The sequence below is a fragment of the Hemitrygon akajei genome, chromosome 19 (assembly GCF_048418815.1).
Source record: "Hemitrygon akajei chromosome 19, sHemAka1.3, whole genome shotgun sequence".
In the NCBI taxonomy this organism is placed as follows: Eukaryota; Metazoa; Chordata; class Chondrichthyes; order Myliobatiformes; family Dasyatidae; genus Hemitrygon; species Hemitrygon akajei.
In genome coordinates, this window is record NC_133142.1 from 49,263,365 (window position 1) to 49,290,029 (window position 26,665).

A 26,665-nucleotide genomic window follows, 5' to 3' on the forward strand; every position below is an offset into this window, starting at 1 on the left:
GAGAGCTTAGAGGCAAAAGGTCATGGGTCAAGAAACAAGTTTAGAAAAGGGGTAGAAGTTATGCTGGAAACTGACAAAAAAACAAACTCTACTAGAGAGGACACACTACTTCAGTGTGAGACCAGTTGGGAGTGGGTGGTGAAGAGGCGAAGAGCCTTGAAAAGTTTCCGGGTTCTTACATACGGACACATGAACAGTTATCGTGGTGTTGTCAATGACAGATGCTATTTATAGTACTTTCATCGGCAACACGTGGTTCACCTCCTGACAGTATCACACAAAAAAAGCAGATTTTTTTTTTTTAAATCACTATTCACCCTTAATGTACACAGCAAGAGAAACAAAGTTTCACCACTCCAACCTCCTGAACCAACCAAGCCACTTTCCATTCCTCCAAGCTAACCTTCCTCCTTGAAAGTCAGGAGAGGCAAGCAATGCAGATGACTTCCAGTACAGTACAATACACTTGGCTAAAACAATGGAGGCGTAGGATAATAGTCACCAGAATCGTGTGTGCGCGCGTGTGTGCGTTAATTAGGCCTGGAACCACAGCTACCATGACAATAACCACTCAGATCACATTAAAAAGATGAAAAGTTTCATTTCAAATGAGATAATCAACACATCAACTACAGTAAAAAAAGACTGTACTCTGCGACCGGGGCATCATCACAAGGTTAGAAGGGTCACAGCTGGAGAAAAAGTAAGACTAGCATGTTTTACTTGTGAATGTTTATAAGGTGAAGTAATGATCGAAAGGTCAAATGCTCACTTCAGGAACTATCTCATGTTCTCAGTATTATTTATTTTTTTCTTTTCAAAATTTGTCTTCTGCACATTGGCTGTTTGTCAGTCTTTATGTACAGTGTTTCCATTAATTATACTGTATTTTTATTTTATTATAAATGCCATAAGAAAATGAATTTTAAGGTTATATATAAATATGAGAAAGAGGTAATAAAGTTGCTTTGAACTTTTAAAATACATAGTGTGTGCATTAGAATTAACAGAATGAAACAGTTCTCTTTGACAGAGAACATAAAAGCATAAGGGCATATTCACTAAGTTAAGTCTAGGTCATGTGGGAATGAAATCAGCCCCATCTAAAACATGGAAATCTGCACACTTTCAAACTCTCAGATTAGCTCCAGGATCTATGATAATTAACAGAACTTATCAGGGCATCAGTAATCCAGGACAATCAGTGGTACAGTGAGAATGAAAAATCTTAACACATAAAAATTAATGAGTGCCAACGCTTCATTTGAAGAACTGCCTTGGGCACACCAGTTAGCCAAGTGCAGAACTGGAATTGTGATTCTGTCCTCAATTCACTGTTTCAATAACCACAATATTGCATGAATGTGGCCAGCTCTGTGGAAGGGTATTGGGGGGGGGGGGGGGGGGGGAAGGAGATATCAAAAACCATGAGCACTTGCTTGACAACTCAAGTGTTAAAACTGACAACCATCCAAAGCTACAGGGCACCTTGCAGCTGAACATACATCTAGCTGGAGCCCAAGAAAATAAAGTCTATCAGGGGTTCATGCGTGGGATGTGGATTGATTACATTTTCAGTAAGGGATATTTTATGATGCAAAGAGATCAAAGATCAACAATTGAAGGTGCATCCATTTTTTTTAAAAAACAAATTTGACTGGCTTGCTTCACACACAAAACAGCATATATCATTGGGATCAAGCAACCAATGAGTACTTACATTGGACACCTGGAATCAGACAAGTGTATTTCATTTTTCTTACTTGCCTCTCAGAGAAACAATGTAAAGAACCGAGTTTCTGTAAAAAAACTCGCTACAGTATGTGAACAGATGAGCAGATACTATGGAGAAAGTAGTTCAGCAGAGCTGTAGAATTAGGTGTGGTGCACCCAACCGAAGCATTTGATAACGTGAAGCACGATAAGTTATTTGAAATATACAGGAAACTCTAGATCTAGATTCGAAAGACCTCTGCCTAATCAGAAATCTGTACTGGGAACAAACTGCCATTGTAAGAATAGATGGAGAAGTGAGTTAAGTTTACAAAACTCAGGAGAGGCATTGGACAAGCGTGTGTTTTCTCCTGATTTGTTTAATGTGTACAGTGAAACATATTACAAAAAATTAGAGACATCTTGGAAGTCAAAGTTGGCAGTGAAAACATCAATAATTTCAGCTATGTCGATGACACTGTTAATTGAAAGTACGGAGGAAGAACTACAAAACTTAATTGATATAGTTGTTGAAGAAAGTGCAAAAATGGGTCGATCTATCAATTGCAGAAAGACAATGTATGGCGACATACAAAAAGGAGAATCCTATCCGCAGGCTGAGAATAAATGGGGAAGACAAAACAAGTACAGAACTTTTGCTACTTAGGAAGCTGGGTGACATCAGACGGTAGGTGCGACATGGACATCAAAAGAAGAATCGGGATGGCAAAAGACACCTTTACAAGAATGAAGAGTATTCTGACCAACACTAAACTAGGCATGACAACCTGCCTCAGAGTACTGAAATGTTACGTTTCTCCAGTTATGTTATATGGATCAAAATGTTGGACAATATCTAGTAACATGTGGAAACAAATTGAAGCAACAAAAATGTGGTTTTTGAGGAGCATGCAAAGAATATCATGGATGAAACGAATATCTAACGAGGATGTCATGAACAGAGCAAGCACAAAAAGAGAAATAATGTATGAGATTGTGAAAAGGCAATGTGACTTCATTGGACATGTGATTAGGAAAGAGTTAGCAGGCACAGTAATTATGGGAAAGATTGAAGGGAAGAAAGCAAGAGGAAGGCGAAGACAAATGATGATGAAGGCAGCAGCCAGAGAACTGGAAATGAATACCAATGAATTGATCCACTTGACCTGAAACAGGAGTGCATGGGCCATGGCAATCAAAGCTCAATCTGGGCATGGCACCTGATGATGATGCATCCAACCAACCACATGCTCCAGAGTTGAGCAGTAGAACATCAATGTATCAAATGGAGGACTGGATGTGCTTTTTAATCAGCTCCCTCTGCATTCTACTGGGCTGGAAGGCATTATAACAATGCCTCCATTCATCTGTATCTAATCACTGATAATCAAAGTGAGTGACAGTATATTGAGGTGTTTTTAAATTACATAACCTCCATTTATACATTTTTAAAGTCAATCAACCTTGTGTGTCTTTACTCTACAAGACATTTAAGGTTAGTTCCAAAAGACTCAGAACTGTTGATTACATGGACATCAAAACAAATGCATTGTTTCAAGTAACAGCCCACACACCCAAGGATGTGCTGGGGGCAGCCTGCAAGTGCTGACACACAGATGCTGGCACCAACACAGCCTGCCCACAACGTTCGTCAGTGCAACACATTTCCCTATGTAGATGCTGCCTGATTTCTCCATCTTGTACATGTTGTTGTCTGATCTTGTATTCAAGTTGTCACCTACAAAAGCTCTCACAAGCTTATTATTAAATGTTTGCTAACCTGCTCTCATATTATACCTTCCTTTTGCTCATCAATGCCGAATTCTGAAATTTTCCCAATCTTTGGATTAACAGCCTTACTTTTGGTACCATTATTAGGTCAAAAGGAAAGGCTTATAATATTCTTACCTTTTTATAGCCATAGCTGAACCACTTTTCCTGTTCCATTTTATTTATAACAAAAGTATGTTAATAACCATATTTTATAAAAGTTTCCCAAGCTTCCATACAAGCACATACATCATGCCTTGGCAAGTTTCTTTATTCAAACTTATGATTCCAGTTCCAGAATGAACTCACTTTACCTCATCACATAATTTATAATCATTTTTAATTGAATACCCCTTAACTACCAACTTCTTAATTAACCTTTTTTCATTAGACAATATTAGGTCTAAAAGAGCCTCTTCTCCACCACATCCCCCCTTCTCAAAATATCAATCTTGAAAATTATTTCTGAAACAATTCATTAATTTATTCCCCACGCTGTTACTGAAAATTTGGTTTGCTCAGTGTGTGTGTAGATTAATGTCCCCTGTGATTATTGCAGTGCATGTTAAATTCATCTAATTTCCTGATTTATATATGCCCTACATTCCAACAATGGCCTAAATTCACAATTATATTCTCTACCCCCTTAACATTTGAGCCCCAGTTACTCTTTTTTTAAAAAAAAAAGTTAAGCTCTTTCCTCTCCACTGACATTATTCCACTTACAGTACATTAGAAATTTGAAGTAGCAATGAAAAATAGGTTAAGATCAAGATTTCTTGCTTCAAGTATAATTTTCCTGAACATACACTCATTAACCATTTTAAAAAGGTATAGGGTAGAATCCAGTGCGGTCTTCTGCTGCTGTAGCCCATCAACTTCAAGGCTCAAAGTGCTGTATTCAGAAATGCACTTCAGCACATCACTGTTGTAACATGCAGTTACTTGAGTTACTGTCACTTTCCTGTCAGCTTGAACTGGTCTGGCCATTCTCTTCATGACAAACATTTTCACCTACAGAACTGCTACTCACTGGATTTTTTTTGTTAGTTTTTCCACACCATGCTCTGTAAACTCTAGATTCTAGGGACTGCGGCACGCAAAAATGCCAGGAGATCAGCAGTTTCAGAGATTCTCAAACCACCCCATCTGGCACCAATAATCATTCCACAGTCAATGTCACCTCGATCGCATATCTTCCCCGTTCTGATGTTTGGTCTGAACAACAACTAAACATCTTGAACATGTCTGCATGCTTTTATGCATCCAGTTGCTGCCACATTACTGGTTGATTAGATATTTGTATTAACGAGCAGGTGTACTGACGTACCTAACAAGGTGGCCACTGCACATTGACCTACTTGACAACTATATACTGTACATACAAATTGGTTATAAATAATTAAAATAGTATAAATTATAAACATTCAAGAAAAATGTGCAAGGGAAATCATCTCCACTTAGTTTTGAATCATAGCATTAGCAGAAGTATTATTTCCAAGACTACCAGATGAATTCACAACATTTTCATTTCAGAGCAAGTCCATCTAGCCTCCTGTCTACACAGCTGTGGCTTAGCTTCTCCATCACAAGACCATAAAACCACAGGAGACGAGCAGAATTTGGCCATTCAGTCCATCGAGTCTGTTCCACCATTCCATCATGACTGGTTTATCTTCTCAACCTCATTCTCCTGCCTTCACACTGTAACCTTTGAGGCCCTGATGAATCAAGAACCTAATCAACCTGCACTTTAAACATACTCCGACTTGACCTCTGCAGCCATCAATGGCAATGAGTTCCTCAGATTCACCACCATCTGGCAAAAGAAATTCCTCATCTATGTTCTAAAGGGAAGAACCTCTAATTGGAGGCTGTGCCCTCTGGTCCCAGATTCACCCACTACAGGAAATATCCCACACTCACTCCATCTACACCTTTCAATATTTGATTTGTTTCAAAGAGATTCCACCCCCCCCCCCCCCATTCTTCTAAACTCTACCAAGTATAGGCCCAGGGCTATCAAACACTCCTCATACATTAATTCTTCCATTCCTGGAATCATTCTAGTTAACCTCCTTTAGAACCCCTTCAATGCTAGCACCTTTTCTTAAATAAGGGACCCAGAACTGGTTACAATACAGTCGGCCCTCCTTATCCGCGGGTTCCTCATGCGCAGATTCAACCAACCATGGATCGGGAAAACCCAGAAGTTCTCTCTCCAGCACTTGTTATTTGAGCATGTACAGACTATTTTTTCTTGTCATTATTCCCTAAACAATACAGTATAACAACTATTTACATAGCATTTACATTGTATTAGGTACTATAAGTAATCTAGAGACAATTTAAAAGTACAGGCAGTCCCTGGGTTATGAATGAGTTCCATTCCTGAGTCCGTCTTTAAGTCGGATTTGAAATTGGAACAGGTACATCCGGTATTATTTAGCGTCAGCTAGTCAAACATTTGTCTTAGTATATATTTTACCTTTCTATGCATATAAAATATTTAAGAAACGTATGTGTTTCAATAATTAAACCTCTGCATTGCTGAGTAATAATTGTAGCTTTCATCAGGGCAGGGCCTTTCACATGCTCCATTATTCCAACTTTATCCTTTAAAATTGTTCCGATCATTGACCGACTGTAGCCTAATGCTTTTCCAACGACCCGATGAGGCGTTTCACCTCTTTTCGATCGCTTTATTACTTCCACTTTATTTTCCAATTGGGATTGTGATTATTTTTGTGAACAGGTACACTGCGGATCCAGAGCTGCACCGCCGGGTCCTAACGTCCACCACACTGAGACAGGTTAAATAAAGTCTGGGGTTCTGCTAGGTCCTAAAGACCACCAACTTGAGCATCCGCAATTTTTGGTATCTGTGGAGGGTCCCGGAACCAATCCTCCGCGGATAAGGAGGGCCGATTGTATTCTCTGACCAATGCTTTATAAAGCCTCAGCATTACATCCTTGCTCTTATATTCTCAAAATGAATGCCAACATTGCATTTGCCATCTTTACCACTGATTCAAACTACAAGCTTCAGGGAATCCTGCACTAGAACACCCAAGACCATTTGTACCACTGATTTTTTTTAAAATATTCTCCGTTTAGAAAATAATCCACATTTTTATTCCTTCTAACAATGTTCATGACCATACAACTTCCTTACACTACATTCCATCTGCCACTTATTTGCCCATTCTCCTAATCCAAGTTCTCCTGAAGACTCCAGGCTTCCTGAACACTGCTTTCCCCTCAATCTATCTTTGTATCATCTGAAAACTTGGTCACAAAGCCATCAATTCCATCATCCAAATTGTTGACATTAAACATGAAGAAGCAGTCGCCATACCAACCCCTGCGGAACACCTCAGGCCAGTGGTAACCAAACAGAAAGGCCCCTTTATTCCCACTCTATTTCCTGAGTCAGCCAGTCTTGCATCTTTCTTGAAATAGCATGACCTCTTAACTTGTTTATCATCCTAGTGTGCTGCACGATGTCAAAGGCCTTCTGAAAGATCAAGTAAACAACATCCACTGACTCTCCTTTAGCTATTCTGCCTGTTACTTCCTCAAAGAATTCCAACAGATTTGTCAGGCAAGATTTCCTTTCAAGGAAACCATGCTGTTTTTGGCCTACTTTATCATGTGCCCCCAAAACCTCATCCTTAATTATGGACTCCAACATCTTCCCAACCACTGAAGTCAGGCTAACTGGACTATAATTTTCTTTCTTTTGCCTCCCTCCCTTCTGAGAGAGTGGAGTGACATTTGCAATTTTCCAGTTGTCTAGGAGCATTCCAGTATCTAGTGATTCCTGAATGATCATTGCAAATGCCTCCACAATCTCTTCAGCTACCTCTTTCACAACTCTGGGATGTAGTCTTATCTACCTTCAGACCTTGTAGCATCCAAGCACCTTCTCCCTAGTGATAGAAATTACCCACACATCTGTCCCCTGAAACTCTAGAACTTCTGGCATATTGCTAGTGTCTTCCAACAGTGAAGACCGATACAAAATACTTAAAAGGTCACCTACATTTTCTTTATCCCCCATTACTACCTCGCCAGTGTCATTTCCAGCAGTCCAATATCTACTCTCACCTCTCCTTTACTCTTTATATATCTGAAAAAACTTTTGGTATCCTCTTTGATATTACTGGCCAGCTTGCCTTCATATTCCATCTTTTCTTTCCTTACAGCTTTCTAATTCCTTTCTGTTCACTTTTAAAAACTTCCCCATCTTCTAACATCACAATCAGTTTTGCTATATTATATTCCCCTCTTTAGCTTCCCTTGTCAGCTCTGGTTGTCTGATCCTCCCTTTTGAATACTTTTTCAGCTTTTGGATGTCTCCATCCTGCACCTTCCAAACTGCCCCCAAAAACTCCGGCCATTGTTGTTTTGCCATCAGCACTGCTAGTATCCCCTTCCAATCAAATTTGCCCTGCTCCTTTCTCATGCCTGATTTCCTTTACTCCACTGTAATACTGATACATCTGACTTTAGCTTTTACCTCAAAATGCAGAGTGAATTATATTATATTACGACCACTGACTCCAGTACCTTGAGCTCCCCAATCTAGAACTGCCTTTTTCCAACTTAAGCTGATTTTAAATGCCATCTCACAGCTTTCCACAAATTCCCACTCTTTTTATCCAGCATCAGCCTGTTTCCCCCCCAAGCTACCTGCATTTTGTAACTTACATTATCATAACATTGTTCTTATTATAATCCTTTATCTATCTCCCATTGTAATTTATATCCTACATCCTGGCTACTGTTTGGAGGCCTGTATACAACTCCCATCTTGCAGTTTCTTAACTCTACCCACAAGGAATCAACATCTTTCAATCCTTTGTCACCTCTAAGGATTTGATTTTATTATTTAACCAACAGTGCCACCCATCCCCGAACTGTCCCTTTGACACAAGGTGTATCCTTGGATATTAAGCTCCCAACTGTGATCTTTTTGCCATGACTCATGATGCCCACAATACCATACCTGCCAGCCTCTGAGTTACAAGGCCATCTACCTCATTCTACATACTGCATGCATTCAAACAAAACATCCTCAGTCCTATATTCATCATGTTATCGATTTTGTCCCCATGTTACTCTTCAACTCATCCCTGACTGCAATTTTACCCATCATCTACCTGTCCTTTCTCAGTCTCATAACACATTGCATCCATTTGTACACCAACTGTCCCATCCTCAGCCCTATCACTCTGGTTCCCATACTCCTGCTAAATTAGTTTAAACGCTCCCCAACAGATCGAGCATCCTCATCACATTCTACAGGGGTTGTATTGAGAGCATCCTGAGCAGCTGCATCACTGCCTGGTTCAGAAATTGCACCATCTCAGATCGCAAGACCCTGTAGTGGATAGTGAGGTCAGCTGAGAAGATCATCGGGGTCTCTCCCCCCTCCATTACGGATATTTACACTACATCAGCAAAGCAAACAGCATTATGAAGGACCCCACGCCATCCTCATACAAACTCTTCTCCCTCCTGCTGTCTGGGAAAAGGCACCAAAGCATTTGGGCTCTCAAGACCAGACTATGTAACAGTTTCTTCCCCCAAGCCATCAGACTCCTCAATATCCAGAGCCTGGACTGACACCTTATTGCCCTATTGTCTTGTTTATTATTTATTGTAATGCCTGCACTGTTTTGTGCACTTTATGCAGTCCTGTGTAGGTCTGTAGACTAGTGCAGGTTTTTTTTTTCTGTGTTGTTTTCCCATGTAGTTCAGTGTAGTTTTCGTATTGTTTCATGTAGCACCATGGTCCTGAAAAATGTTGTCTCGTTTTTACTGTATACTGTCCCAGCAGTTATGGTTGAAATGACAAAAAGCAACTTGACTTGAGCAAACCTGCAGTGATATTGAACCCTTCAGATTCAGGTGTAAACCATCCCTTTTGTACATGTCATACCTTCCCAAGAAGAGATCCCACTGATCCAGAAATCTGAAACCCTGCCCCTTGCTCCATTTCTTCAGCCACTCATCTGCACCATCATTCTTTTCTTTCCAAATCTTTTTATTATTATTTAATTCAAAAATAACACAAGTACATCGAAGTAACACTTACAATGCAAGGGGGAAAAAAAAAGAAATTATCTTAAAGATTGAAAATTTTGTATAAAAAACCCTACTAAGCAAAAAAGTGGGAAAAAATTGCACCATCATCATTCTATTTCTACCCTGACTATCCCAAGCAACTGGGAGTAATCCAGAGATTACCACCTTGGAGGTCCTGCTCTTCAGCCTCTACCCCAAATCCCTATACTCAGTGTGCAGGACCTCTTCCCCATTTCTACTAATATCATAGATCCAATGAGCACCAAAGCCTCTGGCTACTCACCCTCCCTCTAGAGAATCTTGTGCAGCTGCTCAGAGGCTTCCTGGATCCTAGCACCTGGGAGGCAACACACTATCCTGGCATCTCTTTTGCAGCCACAGAATCTCCCACCCATCCCCTAACTATCAAGTCTCCTTTTACTTGCTCTGCCTGATCTTACCTTTCCAGGTTGAGCCTCTGAACCAGCCAGAGGGCCACTAGCCTGGTCGCTGCTATTGGGTCATGCCCACACAAAAGAGGTATACTTGGTGCTGAGGGGATTGGCTACATGGGGACCCTGCACTGACTCTTTACTGCCCTCATCACCTGACATCAAGTCAGACATCTGTGCGCGAAGCTCTATTTCAGAAACAAGTAAAAACATGTGTAGCACTGAGATAATGTTACACTAACTTGCAAATCATAAAATCATCTGCAATTTTATCTACTTTATAAGACCTTGCAGGACTACATTAATAACAGGAGTTCAGTCAGTACTCTGGCTAATATTTGTCCCTTGACCATATTATCTGGTTACTATTGAGAAATCAGTTCAAGGAAATCTTGTACGCACATTCCACTGTCACTATATTTCAATGTCTTTAGTAATATTGCCTCTTTTCAGATTTTAATTTACAGAAAACCTTTCATGAAGTCAGGCAACCTAAAGTTCACTAGAGCAGTTCATCTGTCACTAGCAGACACAGACATACTAGCATACATCGCAAACCAACAGGATTCCAATTGCCATTCTGCTGAACAATAGGTCTCCAAAATGACATTAATTACCTAAAAATCACAAAGCAGCAACACCAGTTTTAAACTAGTATCACAAAGGACTTAATATTCTCAAAGGATGTGGAAAAAAATAGTGCAGAGTGCCAGGCCAGGCTACTCCTGGAAAATTAATACACTAAAAATTACATTCAAATTTGCACATTGAACTTGATCCAATTTCCAGAAAATGATACAAGAGGATTGCTCTCCGAGCCTTATCCCTTGGCATGCATCTCCGGTTTTGCATGGACCCTTGCAAACTGAATGCCCAGACAAAATTGCAACCTTTCATTACAAGCAGCATTTGCTACTTTTGCCTTTGATACTTGATTGTGTCTGTTTTCACTCCAGCATGAACCTTAAAGATCAGTGCTTTGCTACATTTTTGAGTCTATGGTATTGAGTTGAATGAATTATTAGTATTCACTTTAATGGAAGATTTGCACTTCAATTTATTGTTATTAAATTTTAAGAATATGCAGCTAGGAAGTCATCAGCCCATTAACTTTGAAGAAGTGTCCAAATTTTACAATACAAAATCACTTCATCAAACTGCAGATCAAATGGCCGACTTTAAATTTATTAACAACAACTTTATAAATGCCGCAAGAACAATAGGCTGAACCAGCAAGTGTTTACACACAAACGTCATTCACAACAATTTAAAAGTTTACAATGCTACACTTCAAAATTTTTAATGTTGCTGAAATCTTATTTAAACAAGTCTTTTGCACACAATGTTTAATTGAGGAAATGCTTTGTCATGCAAATACAAAAAACATAACTCATTAGAAGGGGTGGGGGGAAAGAGGTGAAAAATTGTGGGTTGAACAAGTAGAGAGAAAAAAGGACTAGAGTAATAATTTTTTTTAATTGTGATTGCAATAAGTTGCAACACCCAGTCTCCATAGGAATCGATCTTAGCCAATCCAACCACTATAATTTAAATCTAGAACCAACTAAACTCAAATCCTCAAATTCATGGACTACGTGGATTGGAAACAAAAACACCAACAGAACATGTACTTCAAGGTAATGTTCATGCATTATAAATCTTAAATCAGTACTAATTGAGTGTTTTATACACATTATTTTACTTCAATCAAATGGAATATAAAGAGAAATGTTAATCTAGTGTTACCAGATGTTTAATTTCATCACTGATTCTCAAAAGAGACCCATAGTTTGTGACCTCCTCAATGAAAGTTGAGGTCAACAATACAAAACATGCAAACTCATGCAAAGGCTTTGAAGCACAAAACATTGCAGAATGTTGACAATTAAATTCAAGTTCACTAAAATTATTTTGCCAGCAGAATGCATTTATGATTATTATTGAATGTTGTCAACCTTAAAACGCATTGGATTGGAACTTCTATGATTTTGGAAGTTTGAAGGCTTATTACTCACCTCTAAATTTCTTAGGTGGGTTGTTCAAATCTCCAGCATCTGGTTGCACCACACATCGGTCATCCACAAGGCTTTTAAAAAAAGATAAGATTTTTTTTTAAATCACAATGCTTCATTTTTTCTATTTACTTCATTTCTTGAGTATTTAACTCTTGGAAACTACACTAGAACCCCATTTGATCAGTATTTTTAAAGTATGGGAACATGTCACCCCTCTGCTGATCTTCCTGCCAATGATAACCCACTGAATTGTGATCTTCAAGGAAAAACAGCTGTTGCATAATCACAATGCTATTTTGGAATTAACACAGCTAAAAGAGTGGTCATAATCTTTAAAGAGCTGGACTATTTCCAACTCGGGCCAGGAAGCAGGCAGTTAGAGCCGTGCAGTGAGGAAAGCAAGATGTCAGATTTGGTAGAATTCTCCAAAGAAGAATGCTAGATTGGTGACGGATACAATGTGTTTTTTTTTAAATCTGAAAAGATGGCACTACCAAATGTATGTGACTGATCCTGGCAGTCAAAAAGCAAAGAAATCAAACCAAAAACATCACTAAAAATACTTTTTCCTGAGGTAAATTGTGTTAACTTATCCACACAAACAGTGAAGAGGCGAGTAATAGTGAGGCAAGTTTGGGGGATGTGCGGAAATGAGATGTTACAGAATTGTTGCAGATGGAGGTCCAATGCCCATGGACTGGCCAAGTAGTGAGGCTGGAATGCTCCAGGCACCAGAAGGAGAAGTTGGGGCCCAGACAGAACATACAGAGCTTGTTTAACTGGCCCCAGGGGGAGATTGGATTGCTCCAGGCACCAAAATGATCTGAAGAACTTGAGAACTTCAGGCTGGGCGATGGAATTTGGGCCCCCTTTCACAGCAGTAAGTGTCTGGCTCCTAGTGCAAGGTACAATGCACTGTTTAGACAATTTAAATGCTGGCCCAGATCGGAGATGAGGGCAGATTTCGCTCTCTCTGTGATCCTCACTCCCCACTCCAGGGCGCTGGACTCTTGCACTCTCCATTGTTTGGTCAATTTTATCACCAGCCCAGATAGACTGAAAAGACGGGGTGCTGGTCAGGACAAGAGTTGATTTTGCTCATTCTTCTCAGTGGTCATCTCCATGGTGATCAGGCTGTGTACACTGCCCTGGCTACTGTACTCCATGCCCACTAATATGATAAACTGATAAGATAGGCTTTGGGCCTATGCCAGGGTTCAAATCTGAGGACTCAATTTTGGTTCAAACTGCTGTTGTTCGCTTTAACTGTTCGCATGATTTTGTTTTTCCTCTCTCGTGCAACAAGTGTTGGTCCTTTATTTTCATTTTTTCCTCTTTAATTGGGTTCTTTCTGGTTTCCCTTTTTGTTGCTACCCATGAGCAAGCAAAACTCAAGGTTGCACAATTTATACTTTCTTTGATTATAAGTGTATCTTGAAATAATCCTTGACGGAAAAAAAAAATGGGCAAAGATTTGACATTTTCCCAGCACAAAATCAAAGGACTAATGTGATGCCAGATTAAAATTTGCTATCTGCGAAGAGAGCAATCTTCTTCAATCATGGCCCAATCATGATCGGGTAGACAGCCACAGACATTTTCCAGGGTGGAAATGACTAATATTGGGTGCACAATTTTAAGGTGACTAGAGGAAAGTGTAGGGAATGGATGTCAGAAGGTAGGTTTATATAAAAATTACAGTGGTGAATGCATGCCTAGGACAGTGGTAGAGGCAGATATATTAAGGACAAACAAGAAACACTTAGATTGGCACATGGATGAGAGAAGAATAGAGGGAAAGGTTTGATTGATCTTAGAATAGGTCAAAATGACATTGAGGACCAAAAAGTCTGTGCTGTAGTGTTCGATTAACAGAAAGAGAAAGCACTTGAAGATGGAATGCAGTATCGAAAAATGGAGGTTGCCCATTTTAATAGGAAGTGTAAAGTTAGGACTCGGAGGGACCTGGGTGTCCCTGTACACAAATCATTTGAAGTTAGCAAGCTAAGTATTAATGAAGACAAAAGCTAATGCTGACCTTTGTTGCAGAGGAATTAAGTGCGAGTGGAACATCTGATTGCAAATAAATAGAAACCTGGTGAGACTGCATTTGGAAAGTTGTGTACAGACCTGGTCTCGCTACCCCAAGAAACAAGTAACTGCAGTAGAGTTAGTGTATTAAAGGCTTGCCAGATAGACTCTTAGATGGTAGACTTGTTATGAGAAATTAATCCAACTGAACCTAAAGCATAAAGTTTTAAAGAAATGATCACATTGAAATATACACAACAATAGGGCCTAGCGGGGCAGATATATAGATGATATTTATCTTATCTGGCATGTCTAGAACCAAAACTCAGTTAGAGGGGAGTGAATCTTAAAAATTCTGTACTTGAGGGTAACATTGCGCACGTTCAGGAAAAGTGCTAGATGTTATGTTAAGGAAATCAGCAAACTCAAGTGCAGGAAAGTCACCTGACAGTAGAATGGCCTACTCATATTTCTTACGAACCATGAGAAAGAATAACTAGGAAAGATTAAAAGCAGTTTATTATAAGGTTATGCTTTACCACGGGGTCACATTTGCAAGTGTCTGACAAGGCTACACCCAGATTCAACTCCACTTGCAATATGTCAGCCTTGTTGGGATAATTGAGATATGGGAGATGGCAGCACAATATTTATAATACAAAACCAATTAAAATGGGTAAAAAAAAAACCACCAGGAGGCATTCAGCGAAATAACATTAATTCATCTGTGGCATGAAAGTCATAATTAGCTCTCAGTATATTTAATTGCATTTCAGAGCCATACAGAGCAAACGTTTACCAAGTTCCAGTGTGTTCCTGGGTACAGACCAATCATGTGCAACTCCTGAAGGACCTTTGTGCCCAAAAGCAAGCTCACACCTCGTCAAGATCCATTTGAATTAATACTGCCCACATTTAGTATTATAACAACTTGCTCCATACAAAGTATTTATGGTTGCCAATTTAATAACAGTTCCCTTCGCTTCCTTAACATCACAACCTAAACTCATCGTTCCTCTTACTGGACTATGCATAATACAATTGTGTACTTGATGCCCTTGAATAATGAACGTGCTCCCCAACTGCATTTGGATTAAAGGAACAAATCTTTCAGGGCAAGAACTGCACTATCGCATGTGCTGACCAGCTACAACACCGTGCTAGGCATCTGACCACAAGCACCTACAAAGGATTGCAAGGACTGCGGAAAGAATCTTCTTTTTCCCGCTCAGAAATATTTATTAGGAACAGTTAGTTAACTGATACCTCCCATCAGACCAACAATTTATTTGACACCCCTCACTCCCTCACCGCCAGGCAGGAGGTACCATAGCATTAGGATAAGAACTGTTAGCACGAGAAACAGCACCTTCACCTGGGTCATTAGATTACTGAACTCCCTGCACCACCTAGGTCTCATCACGCGTTGAAGCAGCAGTAGCGTTATACAGCTTACTCTGTAAAACTAGGGTTATAAATGCATCTTATTAATTGTTAATTTATTTGTGGCAGTATTAATTTATGTTGCGCGAGTTATAGGTATGTACTGTGTTCCTGAGGAACCGTTGTTTCATTTGGCGGTATACACGTGTGCGGTCGAACCCACAGTAAACTTGACGTTTTGCTTTAAGATTCCCGACCAGAGCGTCACGGCGAAAAGTCGGCTCGAAATGTGCTCCCTTCACATACGCGCCCGCTTCACTCCGACGAAGAAAGATACCGCTTCAGCGAGGCAAGACAAACGAAGGCTGCCGTGACATACTCACCCTAACGTACTGATGAATCCATTGACAGAACCCTCGGAGTACAAGGAGACTATATCTCCAATGTGAAGAAAACTCGACATCTTGTCAGACATCTCTCATCCCTTTCTCTGGGCTGTGAAGTCAAACACAAGAGTTCCGCTAAGAAACTGTATTTTTACCACTGTCACAAGACAGAAGTTCACTCACCAAAAACAAACAGCGATTTAATTAAAATAAAACGTTGAAAATTAAAACAAGCAAATTAAAACAAGGCCATTGAAATCTCTCTCACATCACATCAGCCCAAAAATAAACTAGCTCAATCTTCGAACACTGTAGAACATTTAAACAAAAATACATTATTAGAATGAAAGTTCCGACAGCAAAATTTAAAGCGTCAGATCCAGAAGAGGTAGGATGGGGAGTTTGCAGAAGGGGTGGCTGTTGAAAAAGCTGCATTCCATACAATGACCGCTATTTATATTTCTTCTGATGTCGGCTTAAGCTTTATTAGGTAAAGGAACAAGTTGCAAAAATCAAAAACATTGCAACAAAGTTAAAACATTGTTTCAAACATGGGCTCGCTAACATTCATTCTTTTCGTAGACTTTGTTTCCATTTTTGCTTCAAGCACAAAGTTTAATTCCTAAACTAAAAACAATAGAAGATACATTACAGCCATTAGTTTCTTACATTAGGTGCTAGGCTGCGCAATTTTCTCCACTGCCCTTAAGTTTATTTAAACTTAAAGCAAGAATATGCTTTAAAAACACTGACCTTAATGAGAAAAGAGCTGAAGGCAGTAGACACCCAAAGCGATAATGGTGCAATAGTAGTATTTAGGCAGTGTAAAAGAAATCCATGGTTGCTCGTCTTTCTTTGACCCTTTTTCAGCAAGACAGTTCCCGTTAGATAACACCGCTCTCTGCCAACCCCTCGCCAGCAGCAGCAGCTGTTGCAGCGCCTTCGCCTATCAGCGATCGGCCTCCGCTCAGGGTGCACTCTGGGAATTGTAGTCCGACTACCTATCGTTACAATGAACGCCGGGCAGAGCGAACTACAATTCTCAAAAAGCTCTGCGAGCGCAATTTAATCCCGCCTCTCATTCCTCACGGGTTTATTAGTATTATGACGTCGATCGACGCACATTCTTAATCAGGGTTTCGTCGTTTGATTGGATTAAAGGCAAGTCAATCACTTCCTTCCCGCCGCCTTCTTCGAAGACTTCAAAAAGTTTCTGTGAGGGACCAACTGAGCAGGCCAGGCAGCTGAGTTGCCCTGGTATTTTCTGCGTGTATTGCTTGGATTAACAGCATTTTTTCCTGTTTCTAAGGGGCCACATTTTGCCGGCGATATTTAGGGTAGTCAGTGATGACATTAAAATGCGAGCTGCAGGCTGTAAACGTTACTTCTGCATTTATTAATTTACTATCACGTTATCGTCAACTTAAGTAGTTTTTAAAGCGACAAATTAAAAATACAGGTGGGCGCGATGATATTCAGCCAAAATATCAAGAAATTATTTAAATAAAGTAGTACTTGTTTGAGGTAGGTAACCGACATCTCCGAATCGCGTCATTGCAGTTCTGCACGTGTAGAATTTAAAAGTGGTTGTTCAGAACAATAAATTCTGGTGAAGGATTATCAGTCTGCATCGTTAACTCTTTCTCGATGGGAGCTGACTACAGTATTCCCTACTTTTGAAGTAAATTCAATTCCTGGTAACAGTTCGAGAGTTGGAGGGCATTTCAATGAACAAGAAGTCATTCATTAATCAACAGTATTGTATTTTTGCCTGATTACAGTTATCGAGTGTGTTGCATGCTGCATCGTCAAGCGAGTCACCTTGGAATTTCTAAAGAGACTCCGTTTAAGTTCACTCACGTATGGAATTTCCAGTTAGTTTTGCCAATTGAGCTGTCAGTATTACAAAAAAAATCCCCAAAAGTTAGTGACCTTGAAATGTGTGTGCTACGCTCCTCCCCTCCTTATAACAACACAGGCGCACAGATCTTTCAGCGGGAGAAACGAGATGACTGCTGTTATCTTTAGAAATCATAATATTCACCCAACCTTGAACAGGAGAGTAGATTTTTTTCAAACTGGCCTCTGGGTTATCATTACCCAGCATTAAACAAAGTAAAGAAATGGCATGTGGCTCCCATGGTAGAAGAACACACCGTCACATTATAGATACCCAGTGCTCCAGGCAGACAACTTGGCCTGCTTATGACGTGCAGGTGCTCACAGAAGGGAAACTGTAAAATGTGTCCATCCAAAGAACTCCTCGAAAGGATCAAAGTGATCTTCCTCCCTCCAGATACTTCACCTTCATTCTGATACTGAGGCTCAATCCCAGATTCTTTCACTAGAATACTGTATTCATTCAATTGTATCCCTATAGGTTATGAACAAGGTTGTATGTAGCTGGTGACACATAGGTATTTCAATAATAAATTTACTTTTGACTGAGGTTTACAGATTACAGATACCCACTTCTGTGACAAATCCTAAAATGCAATATGTACTTAAGAGTCAATATGCATAAAATGCTGGAGGAATTCAGCAGGCCAGACAGCATCTATGGAAAAAAGTAGAGTTGACGCTTCAGGCCAAAACTCTTCAGTAGGACTGTCAAAGGGTTTCGGCCCAAAACATGGACTGGACTTTTTTCCCCCCCAAGATGCTGTCTGGCCTGCTGAGTTCCTCCAGCATTTTGTGTGTGTTACTTGGATTTCCAGAATTTGCAGACTTTCTCTTGTTAGTATTTAAGAGTCATCTATTCCTTTCCTTCTCAATGACATTTAGAATCATTGCTTCAACAGTAGCATCCAACTGGTACTGCCAGTGTAATTTCAGTGATTGCAAACAGTATGTCCATTTAATCAGCATATTCCATTATTTTATTATTGTTCAAAGTATGTGCACTTATGTCTGACAACAGTACAAGGTAAAGGATCTTGGCCCAAAATGTTGACTCTTTATTCCTTTCCATAGATGCTACCCAACCTGCTGAGTTCCTCCAGCATTTTGTGAGTGTTACACAGTATGGGATCATCTGTTAAATGCATTCTAATTATTTCAATCCAACTTAAAAGATTTTTATTGGGCCATATTAATGTTTCCATAAAGATTTATTATTCTGCTACTGAAATATTATATTTTCAATTAGTATTCTAATACCCAAAAGCTTAAATTCAGTGCACATTCCAGTCAGTCCAAGACAAAACAGAGCATGGCTCAAATACTCTGCAGGTATCTTGTGGAGATCCCATCACATAAAAACAGAAGGCGGGGACTCATGTTACAAACAATAAAAATATTTTGAAGACGAAAGGCATGAGACAGGCAATTAGAATTCTACTTCCCTAAAAAATAAGTTAAGAGTCTCACAGTAACCACTGGCATTTAATGGTTAACTGATACTCTATTAATCCTGATGCAAAACTACTTACATCGTCAGAATAAAGATTACATGCATTCTTACAAATCACAATACTCGCACATCATTATTCATATTCTCTATCTCAATTTTCAGTTTCGTGAAATAAATTGTATAGACTGTTACAGCCTGATAACATATTTCAAAGCTATCGCACACTTTGAGACACGTTATGTTGTATAGTTACAATTGAGTTTAAGAACAATTTTCATTAAACATTCACGAAATAATTTTATAACGCATTTAAAACCATTTCAGTCACATATCGATTAGTCTATTCTATATGTAAAAGATACTAAATCCAAATCCCCTTACAAGTAAATGATGTGCAACATGAAATTTGGAGACAAAGTATTTAATGATTTTCCAAATTGAAGCAATATCCAATCATAAAGACTAACCTTTAAAACAGAGCAAAAATAGCCACAAGGTGCAATAAGCAGCAGGCACCGTTAAAGTCCTCCAAAGTAGTGGGACTATGACTCGGTGGGTACCACGCTTTGCCAGCCTAGTGGAAACTCTTGGAGTTAATCTCGTCTGCCTGATTGGTTGTTTTTCTCACATGATGGTCAATAGCCAGAAAAGGGTTATTTCTGCCACTTTCGTTCTTTTTGAATAACCTTTGCGCTGTTTAACAGTCCCCGAATAACCGGAGAGACTGGGACGTTAGAGAAGGTCGGTTTCACTGGGGGCGGGGCACAGGGGCTGACCTACAGCCGCACAGACTGGAGGAGGGAGGCTCCGGGTGGTCAGCTGACTCCTCACGTGACCCTAGAATCATGGCGATGCCCATCGCCCGGGATTCAGCCGCCTGCCTTTTCATGTATTTTACCCTGGCGCTGATCGCCCTGTCGTTAGCATTGAACCAGTCTCCTGACGTCTCCGGTGGTCCCGGGTCCCGCAGCGGCTGCGGCTGCCAATCCGGTTCCACGAATCGCCCGGAGGCCACCGGTCGTCTCCCCGAGGCTCTGAGTGACAGCATCTCACTGGCTAAGCGGGCAGCTGTCAAATACTCCAGGGAGGCCAATGTTGAAGGTCAAGAGACAGCACAGGGGAACGTGCCACATTCAAAAAGGAGTACTAATCAGGTAGAACAATGTTTTACTCAACTTGTTGCCTACTAACTGCTTTGTGCGTTCTGCAACGGTTACACATGTCAACGTTTATTGTCATAGTGTCATTATGCACAAGTACGTATATCCATGCAACATCACAGGGGCATAGATTCAGATAAACTACATTCACAAACAAAAACATAAATCAGACACCTGTTACACACAAATTATACAAAATATACACAGTACTGTAGTGATCAGGGTTCAGTCATTTGGTTCAAGAACTGAATGATTGAAGACAAGCAGCTGTTCTTGAACCAGGTGGTGTGGGACTTAAGGCCTCCGACCTGATGATAGTTGCAAGAAGAGGGCATAGCCCAGATTGTGGGGACCTTTATTGATTGATATTGCCCTGATCTTCTGCCCAGTGGACCTTATTCTGCTGGTTCTTCCTTCCAGTGCAAAGCCATTGTGGAGGAAGTTCAAGTGAGTACAACTGTTTCAGAACAAGTGTGTTTGCAGAAACAGAACTTGCAAGGGCAGAGTTTTTTTTTAAAATCATCTCCGCTCCCTCTCTGTAGCACATCAATGGAATATACATTTATATCATGCCTTCAAAAGTGGTCATGGTTAAATAAGTGTACATGGCCTTGTTTTACACATATGAATATTAGTTTTCCCTTCAGGTTAATCTAAGGGTCATTAGGGGCTAACATGTCTCTGCTCTAGATCATTTTTATGCTTCCCAGTAATTCTATGAGTTCCCTTTTTTTTCCTCTTTTCAAAAGTTATCATTGAAGCAGTCACACCAACGAGAAAAGCAATGAATTCAAGATCAAAATATAGAGCCATATTTTAAAAGATAAAGTTTCTCAATTCATCAATTGTCATTTTGCCCATTTTTACTAAATGCACCATCTGAGGTACTGAGTCTTCTGCTTGTGGAGGAAATGTTTTCCTGCTTATGATTTCAAAATTACACACAATTGTGATCATTTTATTAAATGTTCCTCCATGTTTTCCACTCTAAGGAGAAATATATCTTAAAGAAGATGACTGGGACAATAGAAAAAGGAAAATTTCCATAAGTAAAATTGTTGAAGATAGGAATAGTCATCAAGGTAGCAGGAAGATCTTGAACTAAATGCATTTAAAGTTGTTCATTCTGGTTGAGGTGGACAGAGACTGGCATTATGGCTGATTTGAAATCTTTAAACCTTTGAAGAAAAAAAAAGTGTCAGTTGAACTAACCCACTAGACTTCTGGTGGGCTGGAAACAAAAAGGAAGACAGGTTACAAAATTTAAAGGTTACCTAAAGGACAAGCTAGTGATGACTTCAGAAACAATACATTAAACCAGGTCGTAATGCAATAGATATTGAATACAAGTAAAATCTGGAACAAGAGAAGCCCATCTTATCATTCTCTGGCAACATGAATCAAAAAGGATTGTCCAACAATGTACTGCCTCTACATTTTCCTCGATCCTTCTGCAATCCTGTAATTTGTCAGACAATTAGACCACCAATCAGTGTTGGAGGTACTGAGATTTTCTATGGCTAAATGGTAAGAAGATGGCAGCTATGGCTTTAGTCTGCAACACACATTCCTGTTCTTCAGCCAACCAATCTAATACCCTTCCCTGGTTATTGTATAAAGTTGTGCTGCACAGCCTGAGACCAATATTGATCCTGAGAGCAATTTCAGTCAACAACAACCATACTATCACTATTCTTGTCTTTCTTCGCTTTTGCAATATTGCATAGCTCCACTGTGTCCCCAGCTCGAATTCTGCGATAAGCTAATGTCTTTGTTATCTCTTGCCATGCCTGTTACAAAGTATTTTTGTCTGGTCTCCCTTGTTGCACACTGTGTAAATGTCAGTTATTGAAAACACTGCTGCTCATATCGTGCCCCATTCACTAGTTAGCTCTGTGTGTACAAACTGACATTGGCTTCCATTTTAACAATACTGATTTTGAAATTCTTATCCTTCCTTTTAAGTCATTCCATGATCTTGTCCTTCCTTGTCTGCAAACACTCCTGTATTCTTGAACCCCCTCCAATAAATACTTCTAAGTCCAAGTGCAATTAAAACTCAATTTTTTTTCAAAGGCTGAGTATTTACAGGATTTTGTGCAACAGATGAATTAAAAGTCATCTCGAAATGTGAGAATTCTCCAGTATTTTTCCATTTTTTTTGCCTAAAATGCTAGCTGCCACAAAGGATCAACAAGCTTCAAAACCTGAGCCTCTAAACCTCCCTCTGCAACTGGATCTTTGACTTCCTCAGTGGGAGACCATGGTCAATGTGGATTGGTAAGAACATCTCCTCCCCACTAATCAACACAGATGCATCTCAAGGATGTATGCTTAGCCCCACTGTTATACCATTTCTACAGTCATGGCTTGTGCCTGAGCACAGCTCAAATGCCATACATAAATTCACCGAGAACACCGGTGTTGTTGGCAGAATTTCAAATGGTGATGAGGAAGTGTACTCCTTGCACTTCAGCAAGATCAAGAAATTTTTCAGAATCGGAATCAGGTTTATTATGACCAGCATTTGTCGTGAAATTTGTTAACTTAGCAGCAGCAATTCAATGCAATACATAATATTGAAGAAGAGGGAACAAAATAATAATAAATAAGTAAATCAATTACAGCATACGTATATTGAATAGATTAAAAATTGTGCACAAAACAGAAATAATATATATTAAAAAAGTGAGTTTGTGTTTATGGGTTCAATGTGCATTTAGGAATCGGATGGCAGAGGGGAAGCAGCTGTTCCTGAATCGCTGAGTGTGTGCCTTCAGGCTTCTGTACCTCCTACCTGATGGTAACAGTGAGATAAGGGCATGCCCTGGGTGCTGAGGGTCCTTAATAATGGACGCTGCCTTTCTGAGACACCACTCCCTGAAGACGTCCCGGGTACTTTGTAGGGTTCAGGAAGGGGAAGTCAGGAGAACACACACCAATCGTCATTGAGGAAGAAGCAGTAGAAAGGGTGAGCAGTTTCAAGTTCCTGAGCATCTAGCCTGGGCCTACTGTATTGGTGAAATCAGGATGAAGGAACACCAATGGCTATACTTTATTAGAAGACTGAGGAGATCCGGTATGTCACATAAGACAGTAGCAAATTTCTGTAGCTGTACAGTGGAGAGCATTCTGACTGCTTACATCACCATCTGGTATGGAGACACCAATGCACAGAATTGTAAGAGGCTCAGCCAGCTGCATCGCACACAGCCTCACAACTATCAAGGAGATCTTCCAAAGGCAATGCCTCAAATACATGGTACCAATTATTAAGGACCCTCAGCATTTAGGACATGCCCTCTTCCCATCAGGGAGGAGGTACAGGACCCTGATGGCTCAAATTCGGTATTTTAGAAACATGTTATTTTTTTTTCTCCTCTGCCATCAGATTTCTGAATGGTGCATGAAGACTACCTCACTATTCCTTATCTATCTATCTGTTTGTTTATTGATAACTCGTAGTAATGTGTATGATTGCACTCCACTGCTGCCACAAAACAATGGATTCCCCATTTATGTCAGTAGCCATAAACCTGATTCTGCTGCTGACTCTTGATTCTTTTCCATTGCATCAGTTAGAATCGAGAAGGGTTTACAGAGGGGGTAAAGTGAACTGATGAACTCCTTTTTTTTCTTGGCTACAAATCTGCAGTAATTTTTAGACATTAATCTGTTGCCCCATGATTATAGAGAACTACATAAGAGGGAAAGTGTTCATTTTCTAACCAGGAGAATTAGGGTGGAGAATAATCAAATGGATTTGCTATCATGTGTGAAATAGCTATATAAATTAATATTGAATATAGTTGTTTTTAACCTGAAAAATATATAGAAATTAAGACCATAAGACATAAGAGCAGAAATAGGCCTTTTAACCCGTTGAATCTGCTTTGCTATTCCATCATGGTTGGTTTATTACTCCTCTCAAGGCTATTCACCTGTCTTTTCCCCGTAACCTATAAGGCCCTTACTAAACAAAAAATTCTGCTTTAATTAGACCAATGATTTGGCCTTCACACCATCTGTGGCAATGAATTCCACAAATTCACCACCCTCTGGCTAAATAAATTCCTCTTCACCTCTGTTCAGTAAGTTGATCCTCCAATTCTGAGCTGTGCCCTTTGGTCCTAGACTCCCCCACTAAAGGAAACATCCTCTCACTTCCATTCTATCTAGATCTTTCAGTATCCAACAGGTTTCAATGAGATCCCTCCCTCCATTCTAAACTCCAGCAAGTACAAGCACAGAGCCTTCAAAAGCTCTTCATACTCTTTCATTTCCAGGATAATTTCACTATTGCACAAGATATGAGTCAGTACCAGCATAAAAATCAATTGCTATTGTTAACTAAAAGACCAGATATGTTTGTTATCTCCAGGATCACAAAGCTAATTGGACAAAGTCGGTTTGTTCTAGGAAAGGAAATTAAATAATTGCATATTCAAACAGAAGATTTATTGCTGTGTTGTAATGCTAATGCTGTGTTGCACTGCTTCAAAGAAAGCTATACGAGGTTATTCTTACCCTTGGCTATTAGGCTCAATGAGTCAACCTGTAGCTGGGGAAGTGATAATTACCCCCCCCCCCCCCCCCCCCCCGGCCCCCTGTTCGACTGTTTGAGGTAACTTATATTTTATTCTTTCTTACTTGTCTTCTAATATTTGTATATCTGTGCACTTGTAATGCTGCTGTGACACTGTAGTTTCCTTTGGGGTCAATAAAGTACCTATCTTTCTATCTAATTTGCAGTGATTCCAACTTGGTTTGATCAATAAAGTTCAATCTCCTTCTCCATTTTAAAGCTCATTAAAATATTTTTCTCTGAAGTTTTATTTAGAGATATTTGTTTGTAGAAAGAAGTGAAATTTGGCTTTTCCATTGTTTTTGTACCGGACATTTTAAGCTCCTTCACATCCTTAAATTCCATTTTCTTAATGATCATGTTGAAAATGGGATAGCAGGCAGCCAATAATATGACATAATCTAGTTTTTTCATCTGCAATATCATTTCACTATCTCATTATAAAACTGTCATCTTAGTTGGCCAAGGAGGAAAACTTGTCATTTTGCATTGTGTTGCCTCTCTAAGCTGATCACAGAGTGCTTCAGATATTCATCTCTATACTCAGTTAGTTCCATGTTAGCCTTTCTTAAAATTATTATTACTTTGAAAATGATTATTGTACTCTAAATAGCATGGTCAGGGAGAACAGTGCTACACCAAGTATTTACAAGAACTCAAACAGAATCAGCAACACACACAAATTGCTGGAGGAACTCAGCAGGCCAGGCAGCACGTATGGAAAAGAGTACAGTCGATGTTTCAGGCCGAGACACTTCACCAGGACTCCACTAAAGATTTTCTCTTTCTTTAAAGCAGAATCAGTGTTATTTTATATATGGCATTTTGTTGGTTAATGCTTTTTGACAATAGGTCAAGAACATTGGCTAAATCCTTTATGAAATCAAGAGTAACAAAGTTAAACTGTGTGTCTGGTATTTCTCCAATTGAATCCAATAAAATGCTAAATGGAAATTCAATATCAAGTAAATCTTCTAACATTTAATGCTCAACTGCATCAATTTCTTTCCCTGGCTATTTCAGTTTGGTAATCAACTAACCTCCATCTCCATCATTCATAATCAGTTTGTTGAAATTGGATCATCATCGCTAATATATTGTCTCTTTATTTTAGATGGTGCTGATACCAGGTGGCGTGTTCACCATGGGAACAAATGAACCTGGGGTACCCCAGGATGGAGAGGGCCCAGCTAGAAAAGTACATATTAAGCAGTTCTATATGGATATGTATGAAGTCACCAATGCTGAATTCGAGAGATTTATTAAAGATATTGACTATGTCACAGAGGTAGGTATTTCTGTCAATGCTTTATACATTTCTTATATCATGCTATTTCTAGAATAGTTTCCTTAGTATGTTACAGTATTGAACTCAAAAATATATGGCTTAATATATGTGGAGCGTTTGATGGTGCTGGGCCTGTACCCAATGGAGTTCAGAAGGTTGAGGGAAATCTCATAGAAACCTAGTGAATACTGAAAGGCCTGGATCTAGTGAACAAGGAGAGGAGGCTTCCATTAGTAGGTGAGTGCAGAATCTGAGCACATCACCTGAGAGTAAAAGGACGTCCCTTTGAAAGAGATGAGGAGGAATTTCAGAAGGTGGTGAATCTGAGGTACTTGTTGCCACAGTGGGTGGTGAAGGCCAAGGCACTGGGTATATTTTAAGGCAGGAATTGATAGCTTCATGATTAGTAAGGGTTATGGGGAGAAGACAGGAGAATGACATTAAAAGTATATATTTTT

The 26,665-nt window shown here is 39.7% G+C and overlaps 2 protein-coding genes across 18 annotated transcripts in view; one reads left to right on the forward strand and one right to left on the reverse strand.

Moving 5' to 3' along the window:
• itpr1b (inositol 1,4,5-trisphosphate receptor, type 1b) overlaps positions 1–19,745 on the reverse strand; it is a 532,858-nt gene extending 513,113 nt beyond the window's left edge. For 8 of the 9 annotated variants that reach the window (XM_073072460.1, XM_073072457.1, XM_073072455.1 and 5 more), the window contains exons 1-3: positions 16,576–16,722; positions 15,820–15,931; positions 12,023–12,093 (exon numbers count right to left, since the gene is read on the reverse strand). In XM_073072460.1, the coding sequence (XP_072928561.1) occupies positions 12,023–12,093; positions 15,820–15,911 (163 nt within the window). In that variant the 5' untranslated portion in view covers positions 15,912–15,931; positions 16,576–16,722. Of the gene's footprint in view, positions 1–12,022; positions 12,094–15,819; positions 15,932–16,575; positions 16,723–19,641 lie in introns of those variants that run through there. The other variant, XM_073072453.1, reaches the window with a different exon arrangement.
• Positions 19,746–19,824: 79 nt separating this feature from the next.
• sumf1 (sulfatase modifying factor 1) overlaps positions 19,825–26,665 on the forward strand; it is a 284,705-nt gene continuing 277,864 nt past the window's right edge. For 8 of the 9 annotated variants that reach the window (XM_073072466.1, XM_073072471.1, XM_073072463.1 and 5 more), the window contains exons 1-2: positions 19,825–20,328; positions 26,034–26,207. In XM_073072466.1, the coding sequence (XP_072928567.1) occupies positions 20,020–20,328; positions 26,034–26,207 (483 nt within the window). In that variant the 5' untranslated portion in view covers positions 19,825–20,019. The remainder of the gene's footprint in view (positions 20,329–26,033; positions 26,208–26,665) is intronic. The other variant, XM_073072462.1, reaches the window with a different exon arrangement.